The sequence below is a fragment of the Onychostruthus taczanowskii genome, unplaced genomic scaffold (assembly GCF_017590055.1).
Source record: "Onychostruthus taczanowskii isolate IOZ18803 unplaced genomic scaffold, ASM1759005v1 scaffold42, whole genome shotgun sequence".
Taxonomy (NCBI): Eukaryota; Metazoa; Chordata; class Aves; order Passeriformes; family Passeridae; genus Onychostruthus; species Onychostruthus taczanowskii.
The window spans coordinates 1248147-1275432 of record NW_024501682.1 but is presented as its reverse complement, the minus strand read 5'-3'; the positions used below and the strand labels follow the sequence as shown (position 1 = coordinate 1275432).

Genomic DNA, 27286 nt, shown 5'->3' with positions numbered 1-27286 from the left:
AATTTGTTTTTGTTTTCATACTTTCATTTCTGTACAGAACCTTGGTGCCCTTAACTAATGCCTGTGACTGAATTCACACAGATTTTCAGTATTCCTTGAGCTGCTTTTCTTTTTTGTTTCTTTTTTAAATTGAATAAGCAGTAATTAAAATTCCCCTTAAAAATTCCCTTTTTTTTTTACATTTTGACAGTAACATAATTAGAGCAAATGACTGTTTGCAGCTGTTTATGCAGCCTATTAAAGCCTGAGAACTTTGTTTGAAGCTGTCATTATAATCCAGATGAAGACATACGTTTCATGGCATTCCAGTCCACATCAGGTGAGAGCAGGAGCTCTGGCGATGAATGTGGAGAGCTGCACGTGGGGTGTCAGACTCCGAGTCCCCAGAGGGATTTATAATTAAGTGTCACTGTATCTGCACTATCTCCGGTTGAGTGTTGTCAGATACTTGTTGTTTTGGTTTCTTTCTTATTACCTAGCAAAAAACTACTTTTATCATTTTTGTGCTACTGTATATTAATCTTGAGGGTTTCCAGTGTGGAAGATCAGTTTAATGTTGTCAGTTCTCTTTCTGTAAAAAAACCCTGGACTTTCAGCTTACACGTCCCAGTCCTATTCCGGGGAGAGCCAGAATGCCACCAGCTGGTTTTAGTTGTATTTGCCTGTACAGCACAGGTAACTTCAGTCCCATGTTAGTTTGATTGGAACATGCTGTAGTATATTTTCAAACCTTGGATCTGTCACAACATTAAAATAGTCATTTTGCATATCTGAAACTTTGCAGCTGTGGATTTGTATTTTGTTTATCTCTGTGAAATGTATTTTTGTCAGTTTGAGGACTTTGGATATTTCAAAGTATTTTCTGTATGTGAAATCAGCTTTTTGCATGTGAATTTAATTGCTGGAAAGTATTTGAAAAAGGAAAAATCACTTTTAAAACCTTTTGTTGTCACTTTCCTTTGGATTTCATTACCTTGTAAACAAAAACAGACTTCACTGTTCAGAAGATAGTAATGTTTGGTCAACCTTTGGAACCACTGTCTGCATTAAAAGAAAAAATATTTTTTAATTTTGGCAAGGTAATCCTAGCCCTCACACACATTTTGGCTCTGTTTACAAATTCCCTAAGTTTTCCTGATTCCCTTTCTGTCCCCACAGTCTTTGTTGATGTCATGAACCTTCTGCTTAGAGAACTTTAAATTAACCAGTGTGACAATGTTCTAACAAATATGATGTGTATACTGGCAAATAAAGACACACTCAGGTGATCATTTGGTTTGACTTTATACAGTTTCCTTCTGGGGTCATCTGTGGTTCTTTGCTTCTTTGTCCCACATGCATTTCTCAGAAAAGATTTCATCTAACATATTTATACTAAACTTCTGCTTTCTAAAGAATAAGTAGGATGAAATAATTGAGGTTTGATTTAAGCATGAAAGAACACTTGCCACAAGTAAAAATGATAATTTTACTGTGACCCAACTTAGATCTTCTGTACTCTCCTCGGATGATTTTTGTGATACCTATTAGGAAAATTCTTTCTGGGCTTTCATGGCAGACCAGCTTTAGGAAGTGTCTGAATATATAGCATACATGAAAAAAGAATTTTAGAACAATTAAAGCGTTTTTTCCTATCCTAAATGTGGGAACACAGTATAAAATGCTTTTATTTTTTCTTCCCATTTCTGCAGCTGAAAGGAGCATAGCCCAGTGACTTTTATCAGATGAAAATTGAGAGAAGGGTACATTTCTTTGCCGTATAGTCCTGACTCTCTGGAGCATCACCATCCATGCAAATCCTAGAACTCCTGCAAGTAAGATAAAATGGTACTTGCTGCTGTTAAGGCTAGCATTTTCAAAAGGTTGTACAGCTAGAAATAACGTGGCATTCCATGTGCAGACAGTACATATTTGGTGTTTGAGAAACTTTGAACGGAGCATTTAGGACCATATTCTCTAGAAGGTGTCACAAGACCTTCAGTATCCTTGTCTGTCCGAAAAAAATAGCAACCCAGGAGTGTCTGCCTCTAGATTATATGAGATCTGTTAACAGGTGATAATATGAAAAATATTCACTTTCAAATGAGGATTTGTGAAGCTGTGAGAACGTGGCAGAATAAGTGAAATAGAATCTGTTGATTGATAGTTGGTCACCAATTATGAACGGCCGCTTTCTGCTCAAAGATCACAGAAATAAGAGTCACTACACAGCTTCAGCTGCTTGTGTGGTACCTTGCAGTCACCCATGCTTCATACAAGTAACTGAGAATTGCTTGTAATGCTCAGAATTATGTGTAATGCTCATAGTTGGTAATTAGTTTGTTATGAAACACTAATTGCTTCAGACAGAGCCAAGTTACATCATTTTTAGGCAGATACTACTTTTCCTGTCAAAGGATTTATCTGAGTAATTGTGTTCATGTGGCAAATTCCACATGAGATGATAGTATTTAAAACCCTTTGGAAGTCACTGCTTACTTGGTTCTGAAGGTTCCTGTGGGCAAGGGCTATTTAGCATTTTTCCAGATGGAATTTGTAATTTTTTTTCTCTAGTATTTTTATTTTTACAGTCCAACAGTGCAGTTCTAATTTAGGTTCTATTCATATTAGACATTTCATTTTACTTGTAAATTAGCCCTTCCAAATGAATGAGACTCTTGCTAAGGCATTTTGTTACCTGATAATTGTATTGAGTAGCATTTCAGCATAGGGATTCAAAAACCAAACTTACTGTTGTTTTGGTATAAGAATAGTAAGGATAGATGGAAGAAAAATTGCAGAAATGAAATAAAACCTCATCAAGTAACATCATGGAACAAGTCAGCTGGGTTTTAGATAAATGATTTACTATTAAATATAAAACCTAATAGGTTTGTGTGTTCTGACTGTAGTTTACACTGGTTTGTTTTCCAATTAATTAGAAGCCTTACATTTCATCTTATTAATAATGAAAATCCTCTTGTCAAATTGTGTAAGATCATGTTGAACTAATATGTATATTTTAGAGGCAGAATAAAATTTCCCCTCATAGCTCTTCATATTATTTCATTGCATTATGCAAAAATTATATTCTGCTTTTAATTTTGTTAGTGTGAAGTAAGAAAACTTCATCTTCCATTCCTGTCTGAGAAAGTCCTGGTTTCAAGAACTGTGATGAAGACAGTCCAACCACTGTGACCCACTGTTTGCAATTAAAGATTAACTGCAAACAGAAATTCAGAATGCCAGGCCGACTGAGCTTTACACGTGTAGTATGTGGGTATAAGAGACAATAGTAATCAAATCTAAAGTTATATCCTGTGATATCAGTTCTTGTTGCAGTGGTACAACCGTTTAGAAAAGGAACAGGCCTAAACATGCCAAAGGAGACCAGTGTTGTACCTCCGTTTGCTCTTAGAGTTAAGTACACATTTCCCATGATACCACTGCATTTTCATCTGCAGAGACCTAAAGTACCGATAGACTAAAACATCAGTCACACAAGCCTTTGCTAATTAATGCCTTCAGCAGAAAATGTCTGGCATTCTTAGGAAATCAGGGAGATACAGAATGCAGAATTCATTCATATTTATATTAAAAAAAAATAGGCAGGAAGAGGAAAAGCCACATAATCAGCTGTTTGATAAAGCTCCAAATCAGTCAGCTAGGCTAAAGGTCATGAATATGTAGCTAGATCTTAGTAAGCCTCAGTGGCAAATCATCACACATGCTTGCTGCAGTTTCCTGAGACCGTATAAAGCACTTGGGAGCACAAGCCAGGCCAGTAGGCTGAGAAATGGCATTAACCATTCAGCCTTCGCCATCTGTCACCGTGCAGCCAAGCAGTCACCTCTGGTGCAGTCGTTCTGTGTCTCCTCATCTGGGTTTTTAACTGAACTTCTTCACGTGGGGCTTGCCAGCGAATACAAAGTACTGTCACCCACAGCACTGCCAATCTTATTCTCATCGCTAAAATTCCTGTTGTCTTCCACGTCATTGATATATCCAGGCAGTAAATGACCTGTCATACTAGTATATTAATCAGTGAAACTGATGTACATCTTTGAAAGATAGCATGAAGTACTTTGTAAAGCATTACTATATGGAAATTGCAGCCCATGGTATTATATCCAGAAGAATGCTTTTCTGCTTATGCTTAAACATGCCAAATACATTTGCTGAATACCTTAGTTCTGCAGTCTTTCAGTTATGCTTACTATCAGCAAGAGTCACTGAAGGATCAGGATAAAACCTAAAAAGACTTCTTTAGTTTTCAGTGAGATCAGTTTCCCAGTGTGAGTGAATTGGAACCCAAATGAGTGCCAGCACAGGGAGGGGGGTGGGAGCGCACAGCTGGAGCTGAGCCGTCCTTCCCCGCAATCCCTGCTTATCTCAGCTAAATATGACATGGAAATCACTACCTGAGGAAGCTGTTCTAGCATGGAGGCATTTTACACTGCTGACTGTTGCCTATTGGAATATAACCAAGCACTTCTCATCTTATTTTGAAAAAAAGTCATGTAAAAGTTGTTAAAAGTTAAATCCATAGGTGCAGGCAGAAGCAGATTTAAATACTTTTGGAACACCAGAGAGCCATTTTGATGGGCTACTTGTTTCTAGTATAATAATTCATCCTTTTAAAAAATCAATTAGAGAATGTATAGCAATGTCATATTTTAAAATTCTGTCCTTTAAATACAGTTGATGTTATTTTTGGGATTTTTCTAAGCCTCCAACAACATTCCCTCTTTTTTTTCCCCCATCTTCCACTCCCAGAATACTTGTCCTACAGCAGGACCCCCTTCAAGGTCCTCAGTTACCCTTGCCATCTGACACAAGAGCAGAAGGATTGCTGCTGCTGGTGCTCGGACCCCGGGGAGCCCTTTGGGAGGAAGGGTGGCTGTGTGCGACCACGTGGGAGCATCAGCCCTGCTAGGAAGCTGAAGGAGAGCAGTTACTGAAGGTAAATCAGAAACAGGTGTTTCCAGACAACCTGTAAAGATCCAAGGATGCTGGTATCCAAACCACTGCACATCTCACAGACCTGCTGCACTGCTCCCTTCTTGGTTTTTCCATGGAGTGGGGTGATCCACCCTTAGGCAAACCTTTCACTGCCAGAAATATTTCAAGGAATTATTCTCCGAGTGTATATCCTACCCTCTGTAATTATGCAGAACATTTCACTGAAAGCTTTCTCAGTAGGCAGACATGCCTTCAACTGTTCATTGTCATTCTGGACAAACCAAATCAAGCATCCCCAGAATATGTTGCCATCAAAGAACAAAAGCTGTAAAGTGATTCAATTAATTTATAGCCCATGTAGCCACTGGATGACAAGCATTTCTGCCTTCTACTAAAACTAGGAATGTTGTTGTTTATCCGAGGGATGGATCTGAAACAATGTTAACACATCGTGTTGGTCTGCAGTTAGATCTTCAGCCTTCACTTGTATCCACTAACTCCATTTGCCAGTGGATTTCTCAGCAAGTTTATTGCATGTGATCTTTTCTGGGTTTTTTTTTCTTGATACAGTGTGGAGTTGTGCTTTTCACATTAATTAATTAATTAATAATGTCCTTTTGAAATGTTAACAAGTACTAATTTTGGTGTGTAGTCCTGGGTCATGTGAGTGTACTGATGTTCCTAACCTAACCCTGAAATCAGCCAGTTTGAAGATGAAGCCTAGAAAGCTCTTTGCAGCCATGGCTGCTCACCAGTTTAAGGGAGGAGACAAATCCATCAATCCTACTTTAATGGGAAAATTTTCAGGTAGACAGTAATTGAGTTGGAATTTGGCCAAAGCCTTGGGGTTAAAGAACCTACTGTTATGAAATGTGCTAAAGGATCTTTAATGAATACAAACAGTTGAAATCGTGGTTTCTTCTCTATTGCAAGGGGTAGCAGAAAATGCTGCTTTGCCTCCAGAAATAATTTGGTGCCGGTAATTGGGCTGGGGCATTGAAAAAAAAAATATGCCACCTTCTGAAGCACCAGAACCATTTTCTTACCAATGGAGATCTCAGTGTGTTGACCTGTAGGAGGAGTAGCTGGCCCATGTATTTTAGTAGTAACCCTCACATCAGTACAGGGAAATAACCACTAAGCAAGAAAAGAAATCCTTAACTAACTTGAATTGACTTACACTGGATTAAGTTGGGGATTTCTTGCCTGTTTTTAGTCTCAAAAAAACTGATGGTTTGCAGAATAATTCCAAACAAATTTTTTAAGCCCTTCAGTTAGGCTGGATGAGAAGAAGGTCTCCAGACTTGCTGTTTTCCATACATAGGTATATCCATATCCATCAGTTCTTCTGATTATTTATTTCTAAAGATAGCTAAAGGTTGGGAAAAGGGGCATGACTGGGAAAGTCCTTGGCAGCCTAAGCATGAGGGAAAATTGATGCCTTACATATACTAGAATTGTTTGCCTTTGAAGTTGTCCAAGTAAAAAGAATTGTGTCAGCCAGCTGAAGCCCAAATATAAGTTACTGTGTGCTCAGAGGGGGTTGCATTTTGTTGTTTTAAACCACATTTAGTGTGGGATACTTTATCAACTGCATCAGAGAAGTCCCTTTAAAAGAAGCAGACTTAAAAATGCCTATGAAAGTGTTCACTTCAGAGATTAAAAAAATATGCAAGTCAAGCTTTATGTGGGTGCTTAAATTTTTCAATATGGGACTTAAAATTCCAGATACAATGTGCTGCCTTGCATCAGGACAGCCCCCCAGAGCAGCAGTGATTTTGTAATGCTACCTGTTGAAGCTAAATTCTTGCTAAACTAGCAGAGGTAATGGTTTATTTGTACCTTCTCTAAGTATGCATTTACTCTTCATTTAAAGCTCACAGTGGATGTGTAGTTCCTAGCACACTGACAGAGAAGGACCTGACATACCAAGAATCTCCAGAAACTCTGGAATTATTACAAGCTGTAACATTTACACCTGTGTGTGTGTAATGGCTCACGTGGTACTGGGTGAATCATGCTTAGGCCAACAAGTGCCCTGCTACAGAATATAGTGGGCCTGAGAGTGAACCTCCTTTTCAAAATCTGCATTAAAATTTATATATTTAACTTTGGGCTTCTATTAAAGAGAGTACTGCCTTTGTCCAAGAATACTTTGAAACACAGTATGTGCTCTGTATTGCTGGGATTAGATTTTGGAAGTGAAATCAACTTTATTAAAAAGCATACACAGTATGTAAACTGAGTAACTCAATTTTAGTGCCCTGTCTGAGATTCCCTGCATTCCCCCAATGCTTTCCCCTTCAGTCTCAGTCCTTAGAAACAAATCGACAGCAAAACCTGGGCAATGAGGTGCAGTGCAAAGGGCCAAAATATGCCAAAACTAACCTCACAGATATTGCAAAAGGAGGAGAAATTAATTCCTTCAAGATGACATGGACTTGGAATCCAGTGAAATATTATTCTTCCTTTTATATTTGATTTTTGGTTTGGATTATTCTATTTATCCTTCTTTCTTGGAATAATTTTGCTTTTGGAATAATTTCAGACAACAAACATAGTACACAGTTTAACTTACTGCGACCCACTGGCTCCCAGAATAACTTCTACTGACTTATTTCTCAACTGTTGGCTATGCTCTGCTGGGTTTTATCTCCTTTTGTGCCCCTCAGATCTGGAATTGCTGCCGAGATATTTTTCTTGAGGACCTCTTATTTCTGATTTACTGTGTGCTTCTCTAAGGAAAGGAATTACATGGCTGTAAAGTAGTAGGAAGCTGCTGATGATTTTTGAGAACAGAACCACACACAGGAGACCCATATAATTTGCTTTGTAATTGAATGGTACATTTCTCAGCATCCAGATTTTTAGCTGTTGTAATTTCTCTTTTAAGATGATAAATCCTTCAGAGGTTGCCATGCATTCCTATTAGAAGACAGCTAGGATATATTTCCCAAGCTCATAATAATAAATTGCCTGAGCACAGAACTGCCAAAGAATCTCCCTTAGAGTTTTTGTAATCCTCCAGTAACCTTGTGCAAACTTCTCCTGGGATGTAACAGAAACTTGGCACCTTCTTCTGGCTGTCCCCAAGTTGGGCTGGTGCCTCTCAGAGCTGTGCCCTGCACCATTGCTGCGAGCTTGTTTTTGTCTTTGGACTAAGTGGATCTTCCTTCTGGAGGCCAGGCTGTGCCAGCTGCATTCGGGCTGAGCGGTCCCACTGTGCTCAGTGAAACTATCCATGGAGCGAGGTGAGCTTGAGGAGCTGCTCAGTGGGAGCTGGGCTGGCACCGTCTGGCCCTTGGAAGCAGAGAGAGGAAAGTCTTTTCCTCCTTTTGTGAAAAGCAGAGAGCATGTGTAACTGAGAGGGATGGTGAGCAGGAATGTGTCAAGAAGAAGTAGACATGCGAGGGAAATGAATCTTTCATTCATTATCATGGAACAGCAGCTAAGCTGGAGCCAAAAAATACTTGAGAGATTTAACATGAGACCTAAATTTTATTTTAGAGTTCATTCTGCAATTTCATTGCAATGACAAAAATGATTCAACTGAATAATTGAACTGAAGCTGATAATTGTTTTGTTGTTCTTGGTGGTTTGATGGATGAACTGATATTGAAGTTTAAAAATCTCTCTCCTTTTAGCAAAAAAAAAAAGAGTCACTCTTCTGCTCCAGAGTCCATGCTTGAGAAGGACTGGATATACAGTGTCTTTGCTACTGCAGATGTAGGTGAATGTGGATATGGACACTGGAGTGAGTATCAATATACTGTAAAACCTTGAAAATATAAAGGAATACACAACTGCTTCTCCATATCATCTTTTTTCTGGTTTTTTTTTTTTTTGTGGTTTTTTTTTGTTTTTTTGTTTTTTTGTTTTTTTTTTTTTTTTTTTTGGGTTGGTTTGTTTGGTTTTGGTTTGTTTTTTTTCTGTGGGGGTTTTTTTTTGGTTTTTCCTTTGTTTTTGTTTTGGTTTTTTGTTTGGTTTTTCTTTTTTTTTTTTCTTTGGTTTTTTGTTAAATTTGGAGAGTAGTGCATTTAATTGAAACTATGAGTATTGCTGCACAGGTTTGTGTAAACCAAAGCAATTGCCTGTCCCTAACCATTACTCATAGCAGTGAGAAAACTTCACAGGACTTAGCTTAGGCATCTCCCAGTCCCTGGAGCTTAGATATAGTCCAGGACACACCATGTGGATAAACAAGAGGGTTGACACAGCTGTGCAGGAGCTGTGAGGAGGTTTTGGAGCAGACAAGCAGGAACAGCTTTGGGTAATTGCCATTGCACCAGATCCTACTCTGGAAATGCTGTCCCTCCCACGCATAACGCTGTCTCCCTTTCTGGACACTGGAGACTACCCTGGCCTGGGACAGAGGAAAGTAAATTCTCATCATCACTGTGGGGCCCAGCACTTGGTTTCCTCCACCCCTTTCACTTGTGTAGAGCAGGGGGAATATCCTGCAGGGATCTGGGTTGCTCCAGCTGGAGCACACCCATGTGTTCCCCTTCTCCACACACACCTGGATCTGCACTTCCTGCCCACAGCACTGGAGACTCTGCCAGGACACCTGGTCCTTCCTGGTCCCTGGGAGTGTCATCCACACTGGACTGCACTGTCCTTATAAACAGACTCTGCTCATGGCAGTAAAAGTGCTCTAAAATATGAAGTGTTAAATAAAACCAACTGTGAGTGCTGGAGAAAGAACCACTGGTGTGGATCAGAGAGCTGCAATTCCCAGCCTCCACGAGGACACACGTCTCAAAACAATTCTCTAGTTGAAAATTAATTCTCAACAACTTCAAGTTTTTTTAAGCTACTGCTCAAGTAAAAGGAATAATCACTTTCTGTAGCACCAGTTAAATAATTGAATGCAGATCTTAGCAGAATATTATCTGTCCAAGGACAGTGGTTGCATAATTATTTCATATGATATAAATATTTAGAGATTACTTTTCCCTTAGCAATTAAATCAATAGATTAAACTTAAAATCAAAACATGAATTTAAAATGCTTGATTTTAAAAAAAAAACCTAGTATTTTTGGGTCTGCAGTGTAAATTGAAAATTTAAAAAAGCCTGTTATATTGTGATTAAATTGATCTTTTTCTTTGCTTGCTCTTATGGGTTGTAAAAGTTGAAGTCTGAAAACAGGAAGACTGGCAAGGAGACTGAGAAATAAATAGGCAAAGTCATGTAAGAAAGAATCTACCCAAATGCTGAAATTCTGAAAAAAAATTAATTCAGTCAAATATGAAGTTCTGCATCAAAATTGTGTATGTTCTCTTAGCACTGCAGCTTGTGAGGCTACCCCAGAAAACCTTTCCCAGAGGAGATGTCACCAGAGCACAGGGGTGAATGACTAATCCATCCCTGCCAAAAGCATCTCCTGCTGATTACAGGTCACACGTGCTGCCTGGTTGCCTCATGAGCTACTTTGTGCATGAGAAATGGATACTCAACAGCACAGATATCATAATTTTATAATCTTGTCATTACTTAGACATTTCTCTTTTTCTAAGATGTTTCCTGGGCATTGCAAGTACTTACTATGGAATGAAAACATTTTAAAATATGCTTTTAAATCAAACCCCCTTGTCCCATAGCAAGGTGGGCTCTCTCCATTCTCTTTCCAGCTCCTCACTGCAGTTGTGCCACATTGTTGTGGCTGGGAGATTTTTATCCTGTAACTAAACTTTTTGTGCCTAATCTTTACAAAACATGTGGGAGTCATTCCTGGAAGGTGCCTCAACCCAGGCAGACGATCAGAGATATTTTCTGTAGTCCAGATAAAAACAGAACATAGAGGGGTAGAAGCAGTGGTGCCTGAGCAGGATTGGATCCTGGCTGGCCTCTTGTGGCTGTGGCTGCTCTGGCTGCTTCAGAAGGATTCCGGAAAGTGGAAAAAGCTGAGCACAATAAAAGGCTGAGAAAGGGGGCAGCCAAAGTGATTACAGTGATTTTTGACTTGTGGGTCTCTAAATGTTTTCTATCATGTGCTTGGCTTTATCCTTCTGCATTGCCTTCCCTGCAGCGGCCACCACTTCCCAGCTGATCCCTCCTTTCTGTCACTAAAATGAGCAGCCTTGGAATGATGAATATTAAAATTCACCCACCAACACTGCAATGAGGTGGGGTCTGAGCAGCTCCTACCTCCCAGCCTGCTGTGCCACCCTGCCAGCAGATTCGGGAAGGCAACACCACACTGGTTTATCCTGGTTTCCTTCCCAACCCTGACAGCTGGTTATAACTGGCTGAGCGATGGCTGGAGTTCAGCACAATTCAAATGTCTCAGACAGTCTATATAAACATCGTTCCTTACTTAGAGGTCCTGTTGGAAGCTGTTTCTGTTGGACACTTAGTGAATTACAGGCTTTAGAAACTACCTGGCAATGCCTTGAACCAGACGCAAAACTTCCACTAATGCAACCTTTAGAGTCTTAAGTAGGCACTTGGCTGCCAGTTGCTTTCAGGCACACTGTAAAGGGACTTTCTGAAAAAAAAAGAAAAAAAATCTGACTCTGGACCAGCATCACAGTTTGTTTCATCTCGATTTGGAGTGGTTAAATAGGAATTTGCAAAGGAAATGAATGAGGGGACCAGCTTCTTTCATTTAATAGGCTTGTCTAAGTAGAACCCAGCAACAAAGGAATTCTGTGTAAGGTTTGCAATTTCTGTTGCTCTTGTCTAACCAGATTTAAATCGTCAAAAACAAAACAAACAAACAAACCCCCCAAACCAACATGAGCAAGTGCGAGCGATTTAGACTGTATGCATTACAAGTGATACAGAATATGCATTTATGATTCAAAATTTTAAACAGCTGAGAAATAAATATGCAAAGTAGATTGTTCTGTTTGCAGATGGTAATCCTGCCGCACTGATTTTGCTCAGCTGTCTGATTTTTCAGTGTCTGCATTCCTGGTTCCTGGGATTCCTGATTAAGAAATAAAATATGAGTCATGGTGCATGGTTACCTTCTGCGCATCTGAAAGGCTAACTCAGTGACTGAAAACAGATTATTAGAGGCTGATCTTGCCCTGCTGAATTCGATTCAACGTCAGGGGATTGAAAAAAAAAATCCCTTCTCTGCTCTGCCCTTCATTTTTACCGCTGTAGGATAAATGTTCCTGCCAGTTCTTGTAGATCGGCTTGTAGGAGATCGTCTGCCCGGCCCTCTCTGCCGGGGGTCTCTGGGTGGGGACGGCCGGCGGGCAGCCTGCTGTTCGGCAAGGTGAGGCACATCCCTTTCCCTCCCTCTCCCGAGGATGACTCAGTCGGTTATTAAAGATTTCCAGCTTCCAGCTAAAAATGGCATCAGCAGCGGTGCCCCAGAGGGAAGAAGGGGAGAAATGGGTTCTGTTCCTGTCTACGAGTGCTAACACACACACACACTCACACACACACACACTCACACACTCGCAGAGCTGATGTGGAGCTCATCTGCGAAAAGTTTATTTTGCAATAAGAGGGTTTAGTATTCTGCTAAAGGCTTTTGCAAAGACTGGATCCAATTTTCAGAGCCTGTTGCCAATATTTGTGAGTCATTTCCTTGGAATCCTACCTTTGGTGTTTATTTCCCTTAGAAGGAAACTTGTAAAAGAATAACAATAGCTCTCATTCTTCGTGGAAAGTAGCACAGAGCAAAGTGGGAGACAACTCGCTCTTTGTTCCAAAACACTTTTGTGTTTGTTGTGTTTACTTTCTTGAGCAGACAAAAAGTGAGGAATGCAATATAATTAACTCCATAAACCATCTCATTTACGGTGCCAGTGACATGCATGCGCTGTGCACCGGAGTGAAAGTTAAGCGGGGAAGCGGTTTTAATTGGTACCTCTCTTCCAGAGCAAGTGATGGGAACTGCCGGGTGATTTGGGAAGTCTCCTGATGTAACAGCAGGGCTTTGCTTTTTCTCAGCCCCGCCTGACTACCGGGACTCCTTTTTCTCTCCGACTTCAGTCCCAATAATAACACTGGGAGCACCTATTCAGTGTTAAACCCCTCACAAAGGTTAACAAATCTGAAATGCTGTGGGTTACAGTTTGCGCCTTTTGCCCTCAGGATACTGGAGTGTTTTGAAAACTAAACCCCCACTGAGCTAAGCGGATCCTGGACAGAGTTTTTTTATGTCGAGCAAGGCCACGCAGCCACCAGCGGGGTGGAGGCAGAGAGCATATGAGACATTTTGGCTAAGAACACTGGAAAAAATATTTATGCTTACTGAAATGAATACCATGGGGCTTTATTGTTCTCCCAGACCAGGCAGGCAAAGCAGCCTCAGGGAGATGGCTGCAGTAAATGTGATGGCACCTTTTCTCATATCTGCCAGAGCCCTGTGGCAAAATAAATTGCAATTTTGCTTGCATTGTCATATATTTGCATACATTCCGGGGAAAACTTTAACTGTTAGAACCAGCATTTAAGAGATCATTGCATATTGGCTACCAAGAGTTCTGATAGGTGACATACACCTACAAAGAAATAAGAGAGGAAACATCTTTTCTGTCAGAACAGAAACTTTCTCTTGTTCTGCCTCACAGAAACCAAAAGCAGGAGAAAGTACAAGTGTTAAGAATCCAAAAGGACATTTTCTTTTAAATATTTTTTTTTTTCACTGAAACCCATGGGACTCTGACAGAGTAACTCCATAAAGTCTTTCTGGGAACAATTCAACTGAAAAGTATGTAAAGAAAAAAAAATTAGAATATGGGAATTGGAAAAATTAGAGAAATATTTGCTTTAAATGCTGTCTGGAGAAAGACACACTTAAGCATCTGGAGCTACATAATCTAACTTAGGGTAGAAATTAAGTGAAGATACCTTTGAAAAACTTCCATGAAAGGGTTGTATCTTGACACTGAAATCAATTTCTGATTTCAAGTTAATTCCTTTTCCACCAAAGAGTAAGTCCACCTCTAGAAAAAGAAAGCAAAAGGAAAAAAAACCCAGTGGATTCCTTGAAATTCCCTGAAGTAAGGGCCAAGAAATACAGGGGAAAACACTAGACTTGGCAGGTCTGTAGTTTATCTATACCTCCAAAGGATGAAAAGCTGAATTGACCCTGTTGGCACACAGACCTGTTGTTCTACCAGTCTAGGTATTGCAACCAGCCTTAACCCTTTCATTTCCCCCTTGGGTCCTGCTTCCAGATGGTGTTATACACATTTCTGGTAGAGGTACAGCTGAAGAAACAGACAATCATCATGTCCTCGGGCCCACACCATCTTGCTGCACCTGTCCTCACTCCCCTCTTCACCCTGCTGCCTCTTTGATGACTCTCCCTCTCCACAGAGCAGGGACTGCTCTGCACTGGCATGATGCAGTTCTCCTCAGCTATCTTATGCCAGTAAGAGAAGGAAGAAATCTCCCAACCATGGGCTGTCTCTTGGAAGTCCAGTTTTCAGTTTAAAGCCATCATGGCCAACTCCAGAGGCTTTTCCACTTCTTGCAGCCTTGCTGCTCAGCTTGCCTCCAAAGCCCTGAGTGCAGGGATTGTCTTTGATCCTTTGCTTTCATTTCCTGTGACTACTGGGCTGCCCCAGAGTGCTGTGATTTGGTGTCCCTTGCATTTCCACTGCTTCATTCATAACATTACTACAGCTACATACATATCTGTCCAAAGAATAAACATTTTAGTCAAGGCCCTCATTATCTCCTATCTCTGTTTGTAACTTCCTCCTCCTTGAACCTGTGACATATCAGCCAGTTTGATCTATTTAAACACAAGCTCCCAACATCCTCTTCCCTGTCCGCTGCTGTGGTCAGAGCCAAGCCACCTCCTGCTAGTCCTCCTTATTTGCCTCCATCTAGTCTTTTATTTTCCCATGTGAGAGTGTCACAGTTCTGCCATAGCTGTCGTCACTCTACCATTGTCTCTACAGCATGGCTCTGCTCTCTTTGCCAGTGATGCTGGCGTCCTGATGCCTTTATCTGCTGCTCCCAGGGGAGCCTTTATGCCCTTTTCCATGACGCTCTTGTCCACAGGATGTCCTGCCTCCCTCAGCTAGGTTGGCCACACCAAAGTTTGTTGCATCAACCATAAAGAGCAGGTAGTTTACAATAAGGTTAGCCTGGACTAGTTTACAGGTGATACAGTCGGGGTCTTTTTTAGGGGAGGTACATCAGTCTGGGTATGTGTTTGTGCCTTTCCACTTCCTTTTGCCAGCTGTCGTTGCTTCCTGAGACAGTGGGTCTGCACAGCCTGTGTGCAGTGGGATTCCTTATTGCTTCTACATTGAAAATTTTCTGAAACGCCAGAAAGGTAACAGCTACCAAAACTATGGCAATTTTGTTTTCTAAGCACTGCAATCCAGATGTTACCAATGATACAGCACAGCTCAGAAATGCTATTCTCTCCTCAAGCCATGTTGTTATGCAATGGAAAGCTCCACACTATGTGATAAAAACTGAACCTGCTGCAGTACCTGGGTACAAACCCAGGGCTAAACAAGGGATAGCCATCTTAAGTCTATTCCCTTGTTTTTATTGGTCTCAGTGAGACTTGCAGCTTCATAGTCATGGACATTTTATATTTAAGTTTGGGTTTTTAGAGGCATTCTGGAACTGTATAAAAAGCCCCTTTCTCTGACATCGCATCAGGCTTTTTGTAATGTGAATGGCATCATTACAGTTCTCTCATTAACATCATAATGGCTCTGGAGGAATAGGGAGTGAAAACCCCAGCAAATGGAGTAGCGTGGCAATGTATAGTCCTCTTACTGTGTGAAACTGAACACGGAAAAAGTTTGACATTTTAACCTTCAGGCTGCTGCAGATGCCTCGGGGTGTCCTCACACTGAATGCATTTGGCTGACAAAATGGAAAAATTCTGGTAGCCTAAGGATGGAGGACTGGGTTCAATAAAAAACTGTGCCTGGCTTCCATGCCACTAAAGCCCACACAAGGCTCCCAAATGGATTTTTCAAAATTGAATCCAGCCCTAAGTGTCAACCTTTTGCTGTAATTTTATATAGTAAATGTATTGTATGTTCAAATGTACATCTTTCATCCTTTCTTTCCAGAGGCGCTAATGGAAGTGTAACAATGTGTGTGCTGTTCTGCAAAGTCTCATTGCAACCAACTGGATTTTGGATGAAATCCCTCCATTGCATAAGATAATGTAATAGAAATGGGTTGGGCTTACAGCTGGAGGATGAGATCTGGTTCTATTTCTGGCTCTGACACTGATTTGCTATGTGACTTCTGGCAAAATACTCAGGAATGGATTTTGCCACCCTTAATGGGGAAAAGCAGTAGGCTGGCTCTTGGGGAGCTGTGCCAGAGGTCCTGTTTGCAGAGAGGTAGCGCTTCCTCAGTAAACACTGGCTCACAGTTCTGCTCTACCTTCAAGGAGGCCGACTTTTCCCATGTGCTGGGTGCTTGCAGCTCTCTTCCCACTCATTTTCAGCAGCTGGAAATCCGTGCTTCTGAACATCCAAAGGGAACAAATAGCACACCCAGAGCCACGAGGCCTTTCAAAAGGACTGATTCTCAGCTTCTGCATGCTGAAGCAACTCCTCTGCCGCAAAATAGGACTTATTTTGCAGCTGAGAGCCACCTCTAAATCTTTATACTACATACTGAGACCTACAAGCTTTGTTTGGGGCTTTGGTTTTCTGGTGGTTGTGTTTCTTTCTCCCAGGGAAGCGATATTATTTATGCCTTGTTTTTATACAGTTTGGAAGCATGGAGAATGTACACGGAGAGTAGCTGTTTATGGAAGTGAACTGGCCTGCCTCTATTAATTTTGCACGTTATGAATAGCAGAAACAGTTCATTTACTTTTGTGGCTGTCCAGAAAACTCAGTTTTTCAAGATAAATCAGCAGCACTGTGCAGAAGGCATCCCAACACTTCCTTCCTTCCTTCCTGCATGTTTCTGCTTGAGCTCAGAAAGACCTATTTGTGAGGAAACACAGTAAGACGCAGACTTGAAATCGCCGATTCTCATTTAAAAAAGTAAATTCACAAAGAGGTGCTGAATTCATTACGAGCAAAGGAATCCTGACTTCCAGAAGTAGCAGTGAGTTTCTTCCAACCTTTATTCTCTCAGGACAAACACTGAGTGTTGACGTCTTGCCAATGTGAGAAGATTGATGTGCCCCTGTGAATGATTCCTCCATCTGGATTCATGAGAAGAGTCCATTGCTGCTTTCTAATGACGGCGTAATCTTTTCAGATACAAAATATCTTACTTTTCAGCTAGTTCTTGGGTCACTTCTTGGCCCTGCTGTCACATCAGCAGACTGACTCACTTGTTTTGACCACTCCTTCCATGTGTTGCTACTCAGCTGGTAAGAAAAGGTGTGGGAAACAAATCACATATATTGTCCATGTCAGGGATAACTTTCAATGGGCCAGTCCAGTGGCTTGCCATTCCCTGTGCTGTTTCTTGGTCCAAGAAAAGCAAGATGGCAAGTAAAATGACTGAGGGCTATATGCAGTGCATTAGCAGTAAATTGGCTCTGAGGAAGGGGTTTAGGCACCTGTCAGTCTGGCTGCAGCGAGGCTGGTGGCCTTTACTGAGGCAAACTGCTTGGGGACCTCAGCTGCCTGTGCCTTCAGCTCCCGTTTTTGCCCCGGTGAGGAGGCATGGCAGATCCATGCACGCAGGCATCCAAGATACAAACAGCACACGCTGGAAGCCGTTTCTTAATAAAGTAGCAGCCTTGTGCTAGGATTTAAGAAAACAACTGGCAGATGTGAACGATTTATTTTTCCTCCCTCTTCTGCTGCGGTTTATTTTTTCCTCTTGTTCGAGAGCGCTCAGCTGCTAACACAAACAATTGCTGAAATTCCACCTGCCCACCTGCAGCCCCTCCTTCCCGCCGCCTGCTCGGGCCGTCGCCTTCCTCCGGGAGGGCTGCGCCGAGGGGAAACTACATCCCGCTTTCTTGGAGAGAGGAGGAGGAAGAAGAGGGAGGGGCCGGGCCGTGTCTGGGCGCATTGTTCCGCGCTCCTCTGCCAAGAAGTAGGTGACTATGAACTCATCCCTCGCTCCTCGCAGAAAGTTTGCCGCCTTCCCCCCCTGCTCCCCTCCCCTCCCGCCCGCTGGCGCGGCAGGAGGCAGCTCGCAGCCCGGCGCTGGCCCTGGAGTCCCCGCTCCTGCTTAATATTCCGCCCGCTCCGCCGATGTTGTGCTTGGCTCCGGTGGGACCGCAACTCACGGCGTGAAACCGGAGCCAATTTTCTGTCTTAGTCTCGCAGTGTTTTGACTGGAGGCAGATCCAGTTCAGTCCGATCGGGGCTAGTGGAAACAACTACCTAAGTCTCGGCTGTCTGTATCGTTTGGGAGGGAAGAAAGAAGAAAGGAACGCGATCCCGGACAGCTGGGCGCGCTCTCTCTCTCTCTCTCTGACACACACACACACACACACACACGCACCGCAGACACACGCACCCAGACAGGCAGACTCGCACCCCGCCGGTGCCGAGCGCGCCGTGCCACCGCCGCCGGGAAGAAATGGGAAGCCTGTGAGCGGATCCGTGCCGGTGTGTGAGCGCCGCAGGGGCCGGGAAGGGGCGGCGGGCGGGGGCGGCGGGAGCGGGGCCGGGGGCGACCCGGGGGGAGCGCGCAGCAACTCCCGGTGCCGGGGACCCCGCGCCCTTTGTGGGAGAGGGCTCCGCTCTTTCTCTTGCCGTAAGGAGTGGGGGGGGAAAACCCCAAACGTGTGTCTATGTGAGATCGATATGCGTATGTTTTTAATATACGTGTGCGCAGAGGTCTGGCTGCTGGGGGCCGCGGGGGGCGGAACGCGGCGGGGCGGGGGGCAGGTGAGGGCGGCGGGCGCTCACCGCGCTGCTTCGCTTCCAGGTGCCGGCGCCCGCGATGACCCTGGTGCTGCCCATGCAGCGGCTGGGCCGCCCCATCGCCGCCGAGGGAGCCGCCGACCTCGCCGCCTACCGCGCCCTCTGGGAGCCGCCCTGGCGGCGGAGCGGCCGAGGGGCAAAGTTGTCCGGCGGCCGAGCGCCCTGCGGCGGCCCCGGCTCCCCGCGCCGCCGCTCACACCGGCCCCCCGGGTCGGGCGCTCGTCAGGAGAGGGTTTATTTCTGATCGCCGCGAATAGATGCGAAAATATGCGGCGGCGTTCTCCTGTAGCGCGAAGGGAAATGAAAAGTATTTTGTTTGGAGAACCTCCGGCAAACCGCATGTCATTTGTCATATCTGATTTATTACCCACAGGATCACATTACAGGGGAATTTCAAATCCTGTAACAACATCCAAGATCACATACTTTAAAAGGAAATATGTGGAAGAAGAGGATTTTCATCCACCACTCAGCAGCTGTACACATAAAGTATGTTTTCTAATAGTCATTATTTTTACTCTGAGTTTCAGATGCTTAGTAACACTCGATTGACCCATTTCCAGAATGCTGAAATGCTCTGCTGAAATTAGGAGAATGATCCAGCTGTTTGCTCAGAAACAAACAGTTGTCACTTCTTCACATTTATTGTTGTATTGTCATCAACTGCAAAAAAAGCAAAGGCATTTCTGCATTAACAACCACTGCAAATGGAGATGCTGAGAATAACTTTTCTTTTCAGATTATTTCATTGTTAGCTAGTTCATGCCATGCTTACAGAAACAGATCTGTAACAGCATTTAAACAACAGAAAGGAAGAACATAAGTAAAAGATTTCCCACTCATATAAAACTTTCTTTCCAGAGGGGGAAATAGTAAGGGGTTCCATATACCCCACACTGGTTGCAGATCCTCTAAAAAACCAGAATGACTTGGAAAGCAAATACAGGTTCCCTCAGTATTTAATCGTGTTTATTAAAAAGCTAATAACTCCCAAAGAACAGATTAATAAATGAAATAATTTTTTTTTTTTGTGAAGGTTGCCAGGGGAGAGATTAGAGCAAACGTTTCCCAGGCCAGTGAATACATAAATTGAAATCTGACTTTTTTTGCGAGATTTTATGCTCCTCTTCATTAAGGGCTCAGTTCCGTGTGGAACTGAATGCCTGGGATGAAGGGGTGAAGTACTTAAGGATAGCTCATGTCTTGAGACACCATCCTTGCCTTGTTGACTCCTACCTGGCCCATGGAAGCCCAGTGCTACCCATGTTATCTTGGCAATAGGGGAGGGATTTCTGTAGAGGAGAAGCAAGCATTAATGCTGAGCTCAGTTCCCAAAGACCTTAGAGTAGGTGAAGGAATTTTCAGGTACAAGTAGAGTTGGCTGGAAACAAGTACCTGGACCAGAAAGGTGAAAAATTGTCCTGTTGTTAATTTCAGAAGATGTCTGGTCTGCTGCCAGAGCAGTGAATAAACAGCACAAAGGGTGTTGAAAAAAATGCTCTGGTTAGTGAATGTCTCACAGATGTCACATCACTCTCCCAGTTTTCAGCCAGATTTTTTTTTTACAAGATTGTTGGATTTTTGTATCAGTGATTAATTTCCTTACAAAGAGAGAGAGGAGGAATAGTTATTTAGTCTTTTCTCATAGCAATAAAAAGCAGTTGTAGAGGCATTGGTAAGCTAGACCTAGCCACTGTTTTGTGCTGTGTGCAGAGGTGTAACCTGTCAGAAACTCTGGGTCACCAATTTCTTCTGTTGAGCCCAAATACGTTTTCTTCTTTGCAGCACTGAGCTCTGGCAGAGCCAGATGCCCACCAGGTTTCCTTGAATTTCTTACATGTTTATACCTCTGCCACCCAGTAGTTATGTTCTGAGATTATTTGTCTCATAGAGGGTATGATGGTAGGGCCTGGAGCCTCTCTCCAGAGGGCTGCTGGCAAACATGTAGAAGAAAGCCTTTGACTACTTTGTTCTTACTGGTATCCCTCCAGTACATATCTCCAGGAGAATCCCAGTTCAAGGCTTACTGGTTTGCTCCAGACTTTAATGGCTTCACTGACTGTTGCTGCATCAGGTACAAAGGACACAAATGAACCTATAGTCTTAATATAATTTAAAATGAGTCATTTATTATAGAAAATTACTCTCTCTAACAAAGAGCTTCAGCTGTGAACTCATATGAAATTATGGCCAATTTTTGTTTTTATGAGACACTGTGCTGCTTCTAAGCCTCGCAGACATGACCAGGCTGTGGAAAGAGCTAGAGGGCTGAGGAGAGATGAATGGATGTGAAAAGCAGCTGTGCTTTAAGCTCTTTCAGTCCTCATAGCTACGACTTCCACTCTGCAAAAATGCTGTAACCATGTGGAAAGGGGAAGAATGATCAAGCCACAGATGGGGGGATTTAGAGCAGTCTCTCTTTGTGCTGTGCTGCTCTCCTCCTACGCCAACCAAATTCTTACTAAAAATGAAAATTAGTTACTAGTGCTTACAGTAGCATGCATTGCCCCCTCTCTTATTTTGATTCCCAGGGTAGCGATTACAGTGCAGGATTCGGGGCCTCCCAGGGGCAGTAACCTGCTCACGCTGCCAGTGCTGAGAAAGGGAGTCCTGGAAGGACCATGGAAGGGAGAACAAATCTGTGGGCGTAGAGCCAGGATTTCTGCAAATCCCTATCCTCTTCTTTTCCTGACCTTATCCCTGCCTATCTGCATTCCCACCGGTCCTGTAGAGCACAGGGCATAGTATGCAGGCCAACAGCTGCTCTCCAGATGCTGAGATGCTTTGAGATGGGTTTCTTCCTGCCTCCCTCCCTGCATGCACTTCTGTGCACAAGAGCAGTGTAAGAGCCTGGCAAATGGAGACCTCCTCGCTGGAGGGCCTCTTCCACTGGCAGCAGATTAAATGCTCCAACACTTGCTGTGTGAGGTGATGGCTGCTGGCTGCCTCTTGCAAACCTTGGCGCTGCAGGAAGGACCCTTGCTTGGCTTCAGAGCTTTGCAGAAGCCCCACAGGGGATGATGGAATTGGGTCCATTTACAACAAAAGGCCCCCCTAGCTATCACTGGAGCAAAACTGCACAACAAGTTTATGTTCTAATCCCAAATGTAATTAAAGAGCCAGATGTGTGCACCTGGATTTCACTCTCCCACCTTGGATTTCTGCCCTGCAATTGCCTCTGTGGTGTAATGCTCAGCTACTTACCTCCTAAGATCAGCTGCTTACCCCCTAAACATGGGGGAATGCTGTGGCCAAGAAAAAGCAGGTCCCCAGCTGCAAGGATGTTCAAAATAAAAAAAAGTTTTAGATGCCTCAGAAAAAGAACAGGAAAGTAGTGACACAGAGGGAATACTTTGCTTAATTTCCTTTCTCCTTGTCTGGAACAAAACTGGTTGCCTTCAGTTCCATATAATGTGTTTTTTGCATTTTCAGACAATCTCTGTGTTTGAGGAGCGGGCCCATATTCTCTACATGTCTTTGGAAAAGCTGAAATTCATTGACGATCCTGAAGTCTACCTGCGCAGATCCGTCCTCATCAACAATCTCATGAAGAGAATCCATGGAGAGATCATCATGCAGAACAACTGGTGCTTCTCCACCTGCTCCTTCAGTGGCACCTCCCCACAAGAGTGGTTTGTGCCTCAGGACTGTCCATACAGAAAACGCCTTCGCATGGCAAAGGAGGAGTACGAGAAGCTCCACATGTGCTGCTTCTATCAAGAATGTGGCAGTCACTATTTAAATCTACCCTACTCTGTTAATGCTAGTACAGAAAGTAATTCCCCTTCTTCCTCCTCTTCCTCCTCCTCCTCCCCTCCCATCTCTTTGCCAAGCTGTTCCCAGCAGGTGGATTATGAAGTTGGCAGCGCACCTTCTTACAGAAATGATGACCAGATACCTGCTAATGAAATATTCTTCACGAATGGCAGGTCTCATAGTAATCAGGAAAAGGCAAAATTTAATGACAAGAATGGAGGTAATGAACCTGAGAGAGAAAGCATCACCCTAAACTGTGAACCTGTAAGAGGCACCCATGCTCTTGAATGTAAAGGCAAATTTTATGACTGTTTTGAGACTGGATGTAATGACAAGAGCAACGTAAGTGAATCTTGGAAAAAATCCTTAAGGAAAAAGGAATCTTTACCAAGTAATAAAATCTGCTGCAACAAAGGAAGTAAAATATGAGGCATCTTTCTTGCTCTATTGAAGCATGCACAGCATGTTCCTTCTCTACCAAATTTTTATTTTGAACGAATTTTTTATAGTTTTCTACGAATGGTACAATCATGCCACAAACGTGACGTGTAGAGCAGATTGCATAAAGTGTCTCTGCCATCCGCATCAGGAGCTGTTTATAAATGTGGAGACTTCAGAAAGAACACAGTTGCATTACTGCTGAGCACTGTAGTCTATGCAGCTATGGTGGAGCTTTCGTTGCTGAAAATGCCAATCAGCCAGATGGGGAAAACATATCGTTTTACATATCCCCACCCCCAAGAAGTCTGCCATTAATTAAGAAGAACTTCCATTATGTTTACCAAGGAATTAGAAGTCTGGTAAACAAATTGATGCTACCAGCAAGGAGGATATGCTCCTTGTAACTCAGTATTCATTCTGATAAAGGACTGTCTTCATGGATTGGGAATAAACCATCCTTACGTTTTGTAGTGATACTCTTGAATTCCTGTATTCAGCATCTTGTTCAACTGACAAAATAGGACATAGCATAAAGAAATAACCTGTTTATGGAATCTTAATCAGAATCAAACATGCAGCTCAAGTACCTGCATGTTTTCACCTCGGCTGTAATAACTAATGAGGTTTGTTGTTACAGAGGACAGGTTTTTTTTTGGTGCCTTACTTTTTGTCTTAATTTTTGCCAGTGTGAAAATTAAGTATGAATCTGATACAGCAGGGATTTAACCTAAACAGAGATTAAAAAGAAACCCACAGGGTGGATCAATATTATTAGAAACCTTTAACCTTTGAAGTACTGAGTTCAACTTCCTATTCAAACATCTCTGTTCTTCCTTTTTGATGCTCAATTGCTTTTTGATTTGCCATCCTTAGGAAGGGATTTAAGAAACAATAGAGAGATGTCTCTTGTAAACAAGCATTCGATGCTTGAGTGTTTCTATGGCAACTGTCTGTTGCTGGGGCTCTTTTTTTTTCTTCTTCGTATAATGAAGTTCATGACCCAGTGGCATGTTTTATACTTTATTCTGTTTCACATAATTTCTATATTTTAGATTGCAAAAGCATGCGGGAGTTTTCTATGACTTTTGCCGTTGATTTAAAAAAAGACAAGAAGGCAAAAAGCACAATGTTTATTAATAATGTGGCGATAAACGCAGTTTTATCTGAATGAATGTAAGGGGTTTAATTTTAAAAAAGAACATTTTGGAGATTTCAGTGGCTGAGAACAACATTAGTTATCCCAAGGTAGATTGATTGCAAATGTGTGCTGTGTAAAATGCCCAGAAGACATTAGTTGGGGTTGGACCAAGAGTGAGTCTTAGATTCACCAAATTAATTAGTTCCCACACTCCCCATAACAACTGGCAGGATGTGCTCAGCAAAATAGCCACATCCAGGCCACAGCTGACTCATAAATAGCTGCCTGTTCCCACAGCATCTTGCACTCAAGTGACATCTCCACTTGCTTCTTGCCCAAAGGGGGAAAATCACCTCTGTGCTGGGGGAGCAGCCAGCTCAGTGCAGGGCATGAGTGTCCCCAAGGGGAAACAGCCCCGTGCTTGGCACTGGAGTCAGACAGGTCTCTGGGACTGAGACCTTCTGCTTTGGGTTTCATGGGTTCAGCTGGAGGAGTCCTGAGCCATGGTTATTTTGGGTAGCAAAATACATTTTCAGACTGTATGGTCTTTTTCAGAAAGCCCAGTGGTCACAGGAAAAATCTACCCAGCCAAGGTGACCACAAACACAGCAGGATATAAATCAATGATAACCTTTATGAAGTCAGGTGAGTGTAAACCAATAAGTTTGTAAGGATTATCATTGGGAAAAATAACAAATAAAGAAAGTACAAGTCCCACCTGATTTCTCCAAGACAGAAGCTTTTTTATTAATAATAATATTATTAAATATAGATCTCATTCATACAGTGTATGAGTAGGATCATCATTTAGACATTTGTCCACAAGGACCAATTTTTTAAAAAAACTGATTTTTCTTGTGTTATATCCAGATAGTCTAGTAATGTCTGCTCTTTTCCAATATTTGATAAACGCTTGATGTTTTAAGCTTAAATATTAGATGCTTGTATACTAATGTGTTGTTGTAGTAAAGTGAAATTTCCTTGATATATATTTATTAAAATGACCAAAATTCATTTTAATTTTACATCTCCAATGGCTACTGAGTCCTTTCCCCTATGTTCCCCTCCCTCACCAAAGAAAGCGCCGTTTAATCAAACTGCTCCCTGCTCTAGAGATTGCACAGCAGTTGACTGTGCACTTCAGGCTGGCTCTGTGAGGCAGCACAGCCTTGCCAGGGTTTCAGGAGCATTTAGGACAGTCTGAAGGTGCACTGAGAAGCAACAGATTCTCTGTAGGCTTGCACATACAGCCAAGGAAAACACCTGGCCAAATGCTGCCCAAACCACAAATCAGCTAACACTTCTGGGGAGGCTGAAAGCTTTTTGACCCTAAAGGGCTCCTTGGTCTTCCAGAACAAGCCTGCACACATAACCTATTGCAGAGGCTTCTCAGTTCAATTTGCACAAGCTGAAGTGATGGATCAGCAGATCTTTGTCTACTCTGGCCTCTATAATGGCTTCTTTAGTTCCAGAGACTAAAGATTAACAGGTTAATCTGAAAATTAACCTGTTACAGCTCTAGACAATCTTATTGTCGTCAGGGTCTGTAAGGGAGGAAATGCCATCTAATGAAAATTGGCCTACAGATAAGTGGGGCTTTATGCTTTTCTCTGGACTTGCCTCACAAAATAATAGCAAATACCGAAACTGATGTATTGGAGTCAGGAGTCCACTTACAAGAGACAGAGGTATTCCACACAGAAAAGGGAGGTGGAAACACCCTTGTCCCATCCCCAGAAAAGCAATAGACCTTGATAGGATCTCCATCCTGGGCTAGACTGAATGGACTTAAATTCAGTTTCATTTATGGCATGTGAAGACTGTAAGCCTGATAGGCCTTTTCCCCACTGCACAATCCAGTGTTAAGGATATTTTGCTAGTATCAACAATTTTCAAGAAATAGTTCCTTTACAAGATTATTTGAGTGCTTTTCATCCATATGTCCCCCACATAATTGTTGAATGAATGCTCCTGAACTTGATCCTGGCCTGCCTGCCCAGAAGAGGTGGACAGAAGCGTTTCTCTCTAGGAAGATTGTTTTTCTCTCTATCATAAGACACTTTGCTCCTGGAATGTACCACTGTGCCTTTCAGCACATGCCAAACAGCAACAGAAAAAAATGTTTCTGTTGTCACATCAATTTTGCTGTCGCTAGGAAAAAAGAAGTGTCATTTTATCTTCAGGATCTAGGTAATACATTTCACTTGGAAATGCGAAGTTCATTTGGGTTTAAAAAATCATGTTTCTTTTTCAAAGCGTGGCATAATATCATTGTGCTTCTTGTATACTCGCTACTTTTGGTAAAATTTTACTATTTTTACTGTATTAGCTAATCTGTTGAAACAGCTTAACATGGGTACTGAAGCATCCTCAGCACTCAGACAGCCTCAGCTGGCAGTGATGTGCAGTGCCAGCAGAGCAGCTGGTTCTGCAGGGAAAACAGCCACAGCCTGAGCCACAGAAATGAAGTGCTTCTTTCAGTCCTGAAGGTGTTACGCCCCTAAGCAAAATTGTGGCAGGGACTTTTTTCACATTTCATCTTCCTGCATGCCCTCCATCCTCCTTTTACACCCCTCATCTACCATCTGTCCTTTTGTGTCCTACCATCATGCTGACCATGACACACTGCCAGGGTGCTACGGTGTGTGCCACCACCCTTCGGATTTGTGCAGGGGAAGCAGGGAGCTGGTCCAGAGCCACAGCATGAGCTAAGGCGGGATTTAAACAAAGGAACCAGGTGGCTGCTCTGTGGTCCCTCTGGAGCCTTGTGCCAGTTGTGACCCCCCTCACCTAAATGACTTCTCCAGCTGCCTGTAGCTCAGATTGCCACTATGGAGTGATCTGGTGATAAGAGAGTTATGGCTGGAGCAAAGAAAGAGGTGAAGGTGATTTCTAGCCTGCATTTGACTTGTGTCCTTTCATTGCCTTCTTGAGCTAAAGGCGTAGCGAGAGGTGTAGCAAGTGCAATGGCTGCTTACTCATGCCAGGAACCTCAACAAAAGAAGTTTCTTAAGTTTTATCACAAAAAAACCCCAAAACCAAACGAGTCAATCACATCAGGGAAAGGTTTAAACTGCTGTGAGGTAAAGGATTTCATCTGGTGTTGTACTCAATGAATGCAACTCTCACATGGAGGCCTCCCAAAGGGACCTGACCTTTTACATTGTCCATCCCTTGCTTTGCAACCTCTAAGACAGGGGCTGCCC

At 42.7% G+C, this 27286-nt stretch overlaps 1 protein-coding gene across 1 annotated transcript; it reads left to right on the top strand.

Moving 5' to 3' along the window:
• The first annotated feature begins 17848 nt into the window (after positions 1-17848).
• On the top strand, positions 17849-25100 carry SERTAD4 (SERTA domain containing 4). The gene is made up of 4 exons (XM_041413554.1): positions 17849-18427; positions 18750-18889; positions 19003-19234; positions 22178-25100. Exons 2-4 carry the CDS (start codon positions 18765-18767, stop codon positions 22928-22930), a joined length of 1110 nt encoding a protein of 369 aa, XP_041269488.1. The 5' UTR covers positions 17849-18427; positions 18750-18764; the 3' UTR covers positions 22931-25100.
• Positions 25101-27286: the final 2186 nt, after the last annotated feature.

Bases quoted from the DNA above. Each gene is read 5' to 3' on its own strand.
- SERTAD4 (XM_041413554.1), top strand. From the start codon at position 18,765: ATGACCCTGGTGCTGCCCATGCAGCGGCTGGGCCGCCCCATCGCCGCC. The intron at 18,890-19,002 runs GTCCGGCGGCCG...CGCCGCGAATAG, and splicing joins AGCGGCCGAGGGGCAAAGTT to ATGCGAAAATATGCGGCGGC. The intron at 19,235-22,177 runs GTATGTTTTCTA...TTGCATTTTCAG, and splicing joins TCAGCAGCTGTACACATAAA to ACAATCTCTGTGTTTGAGGA.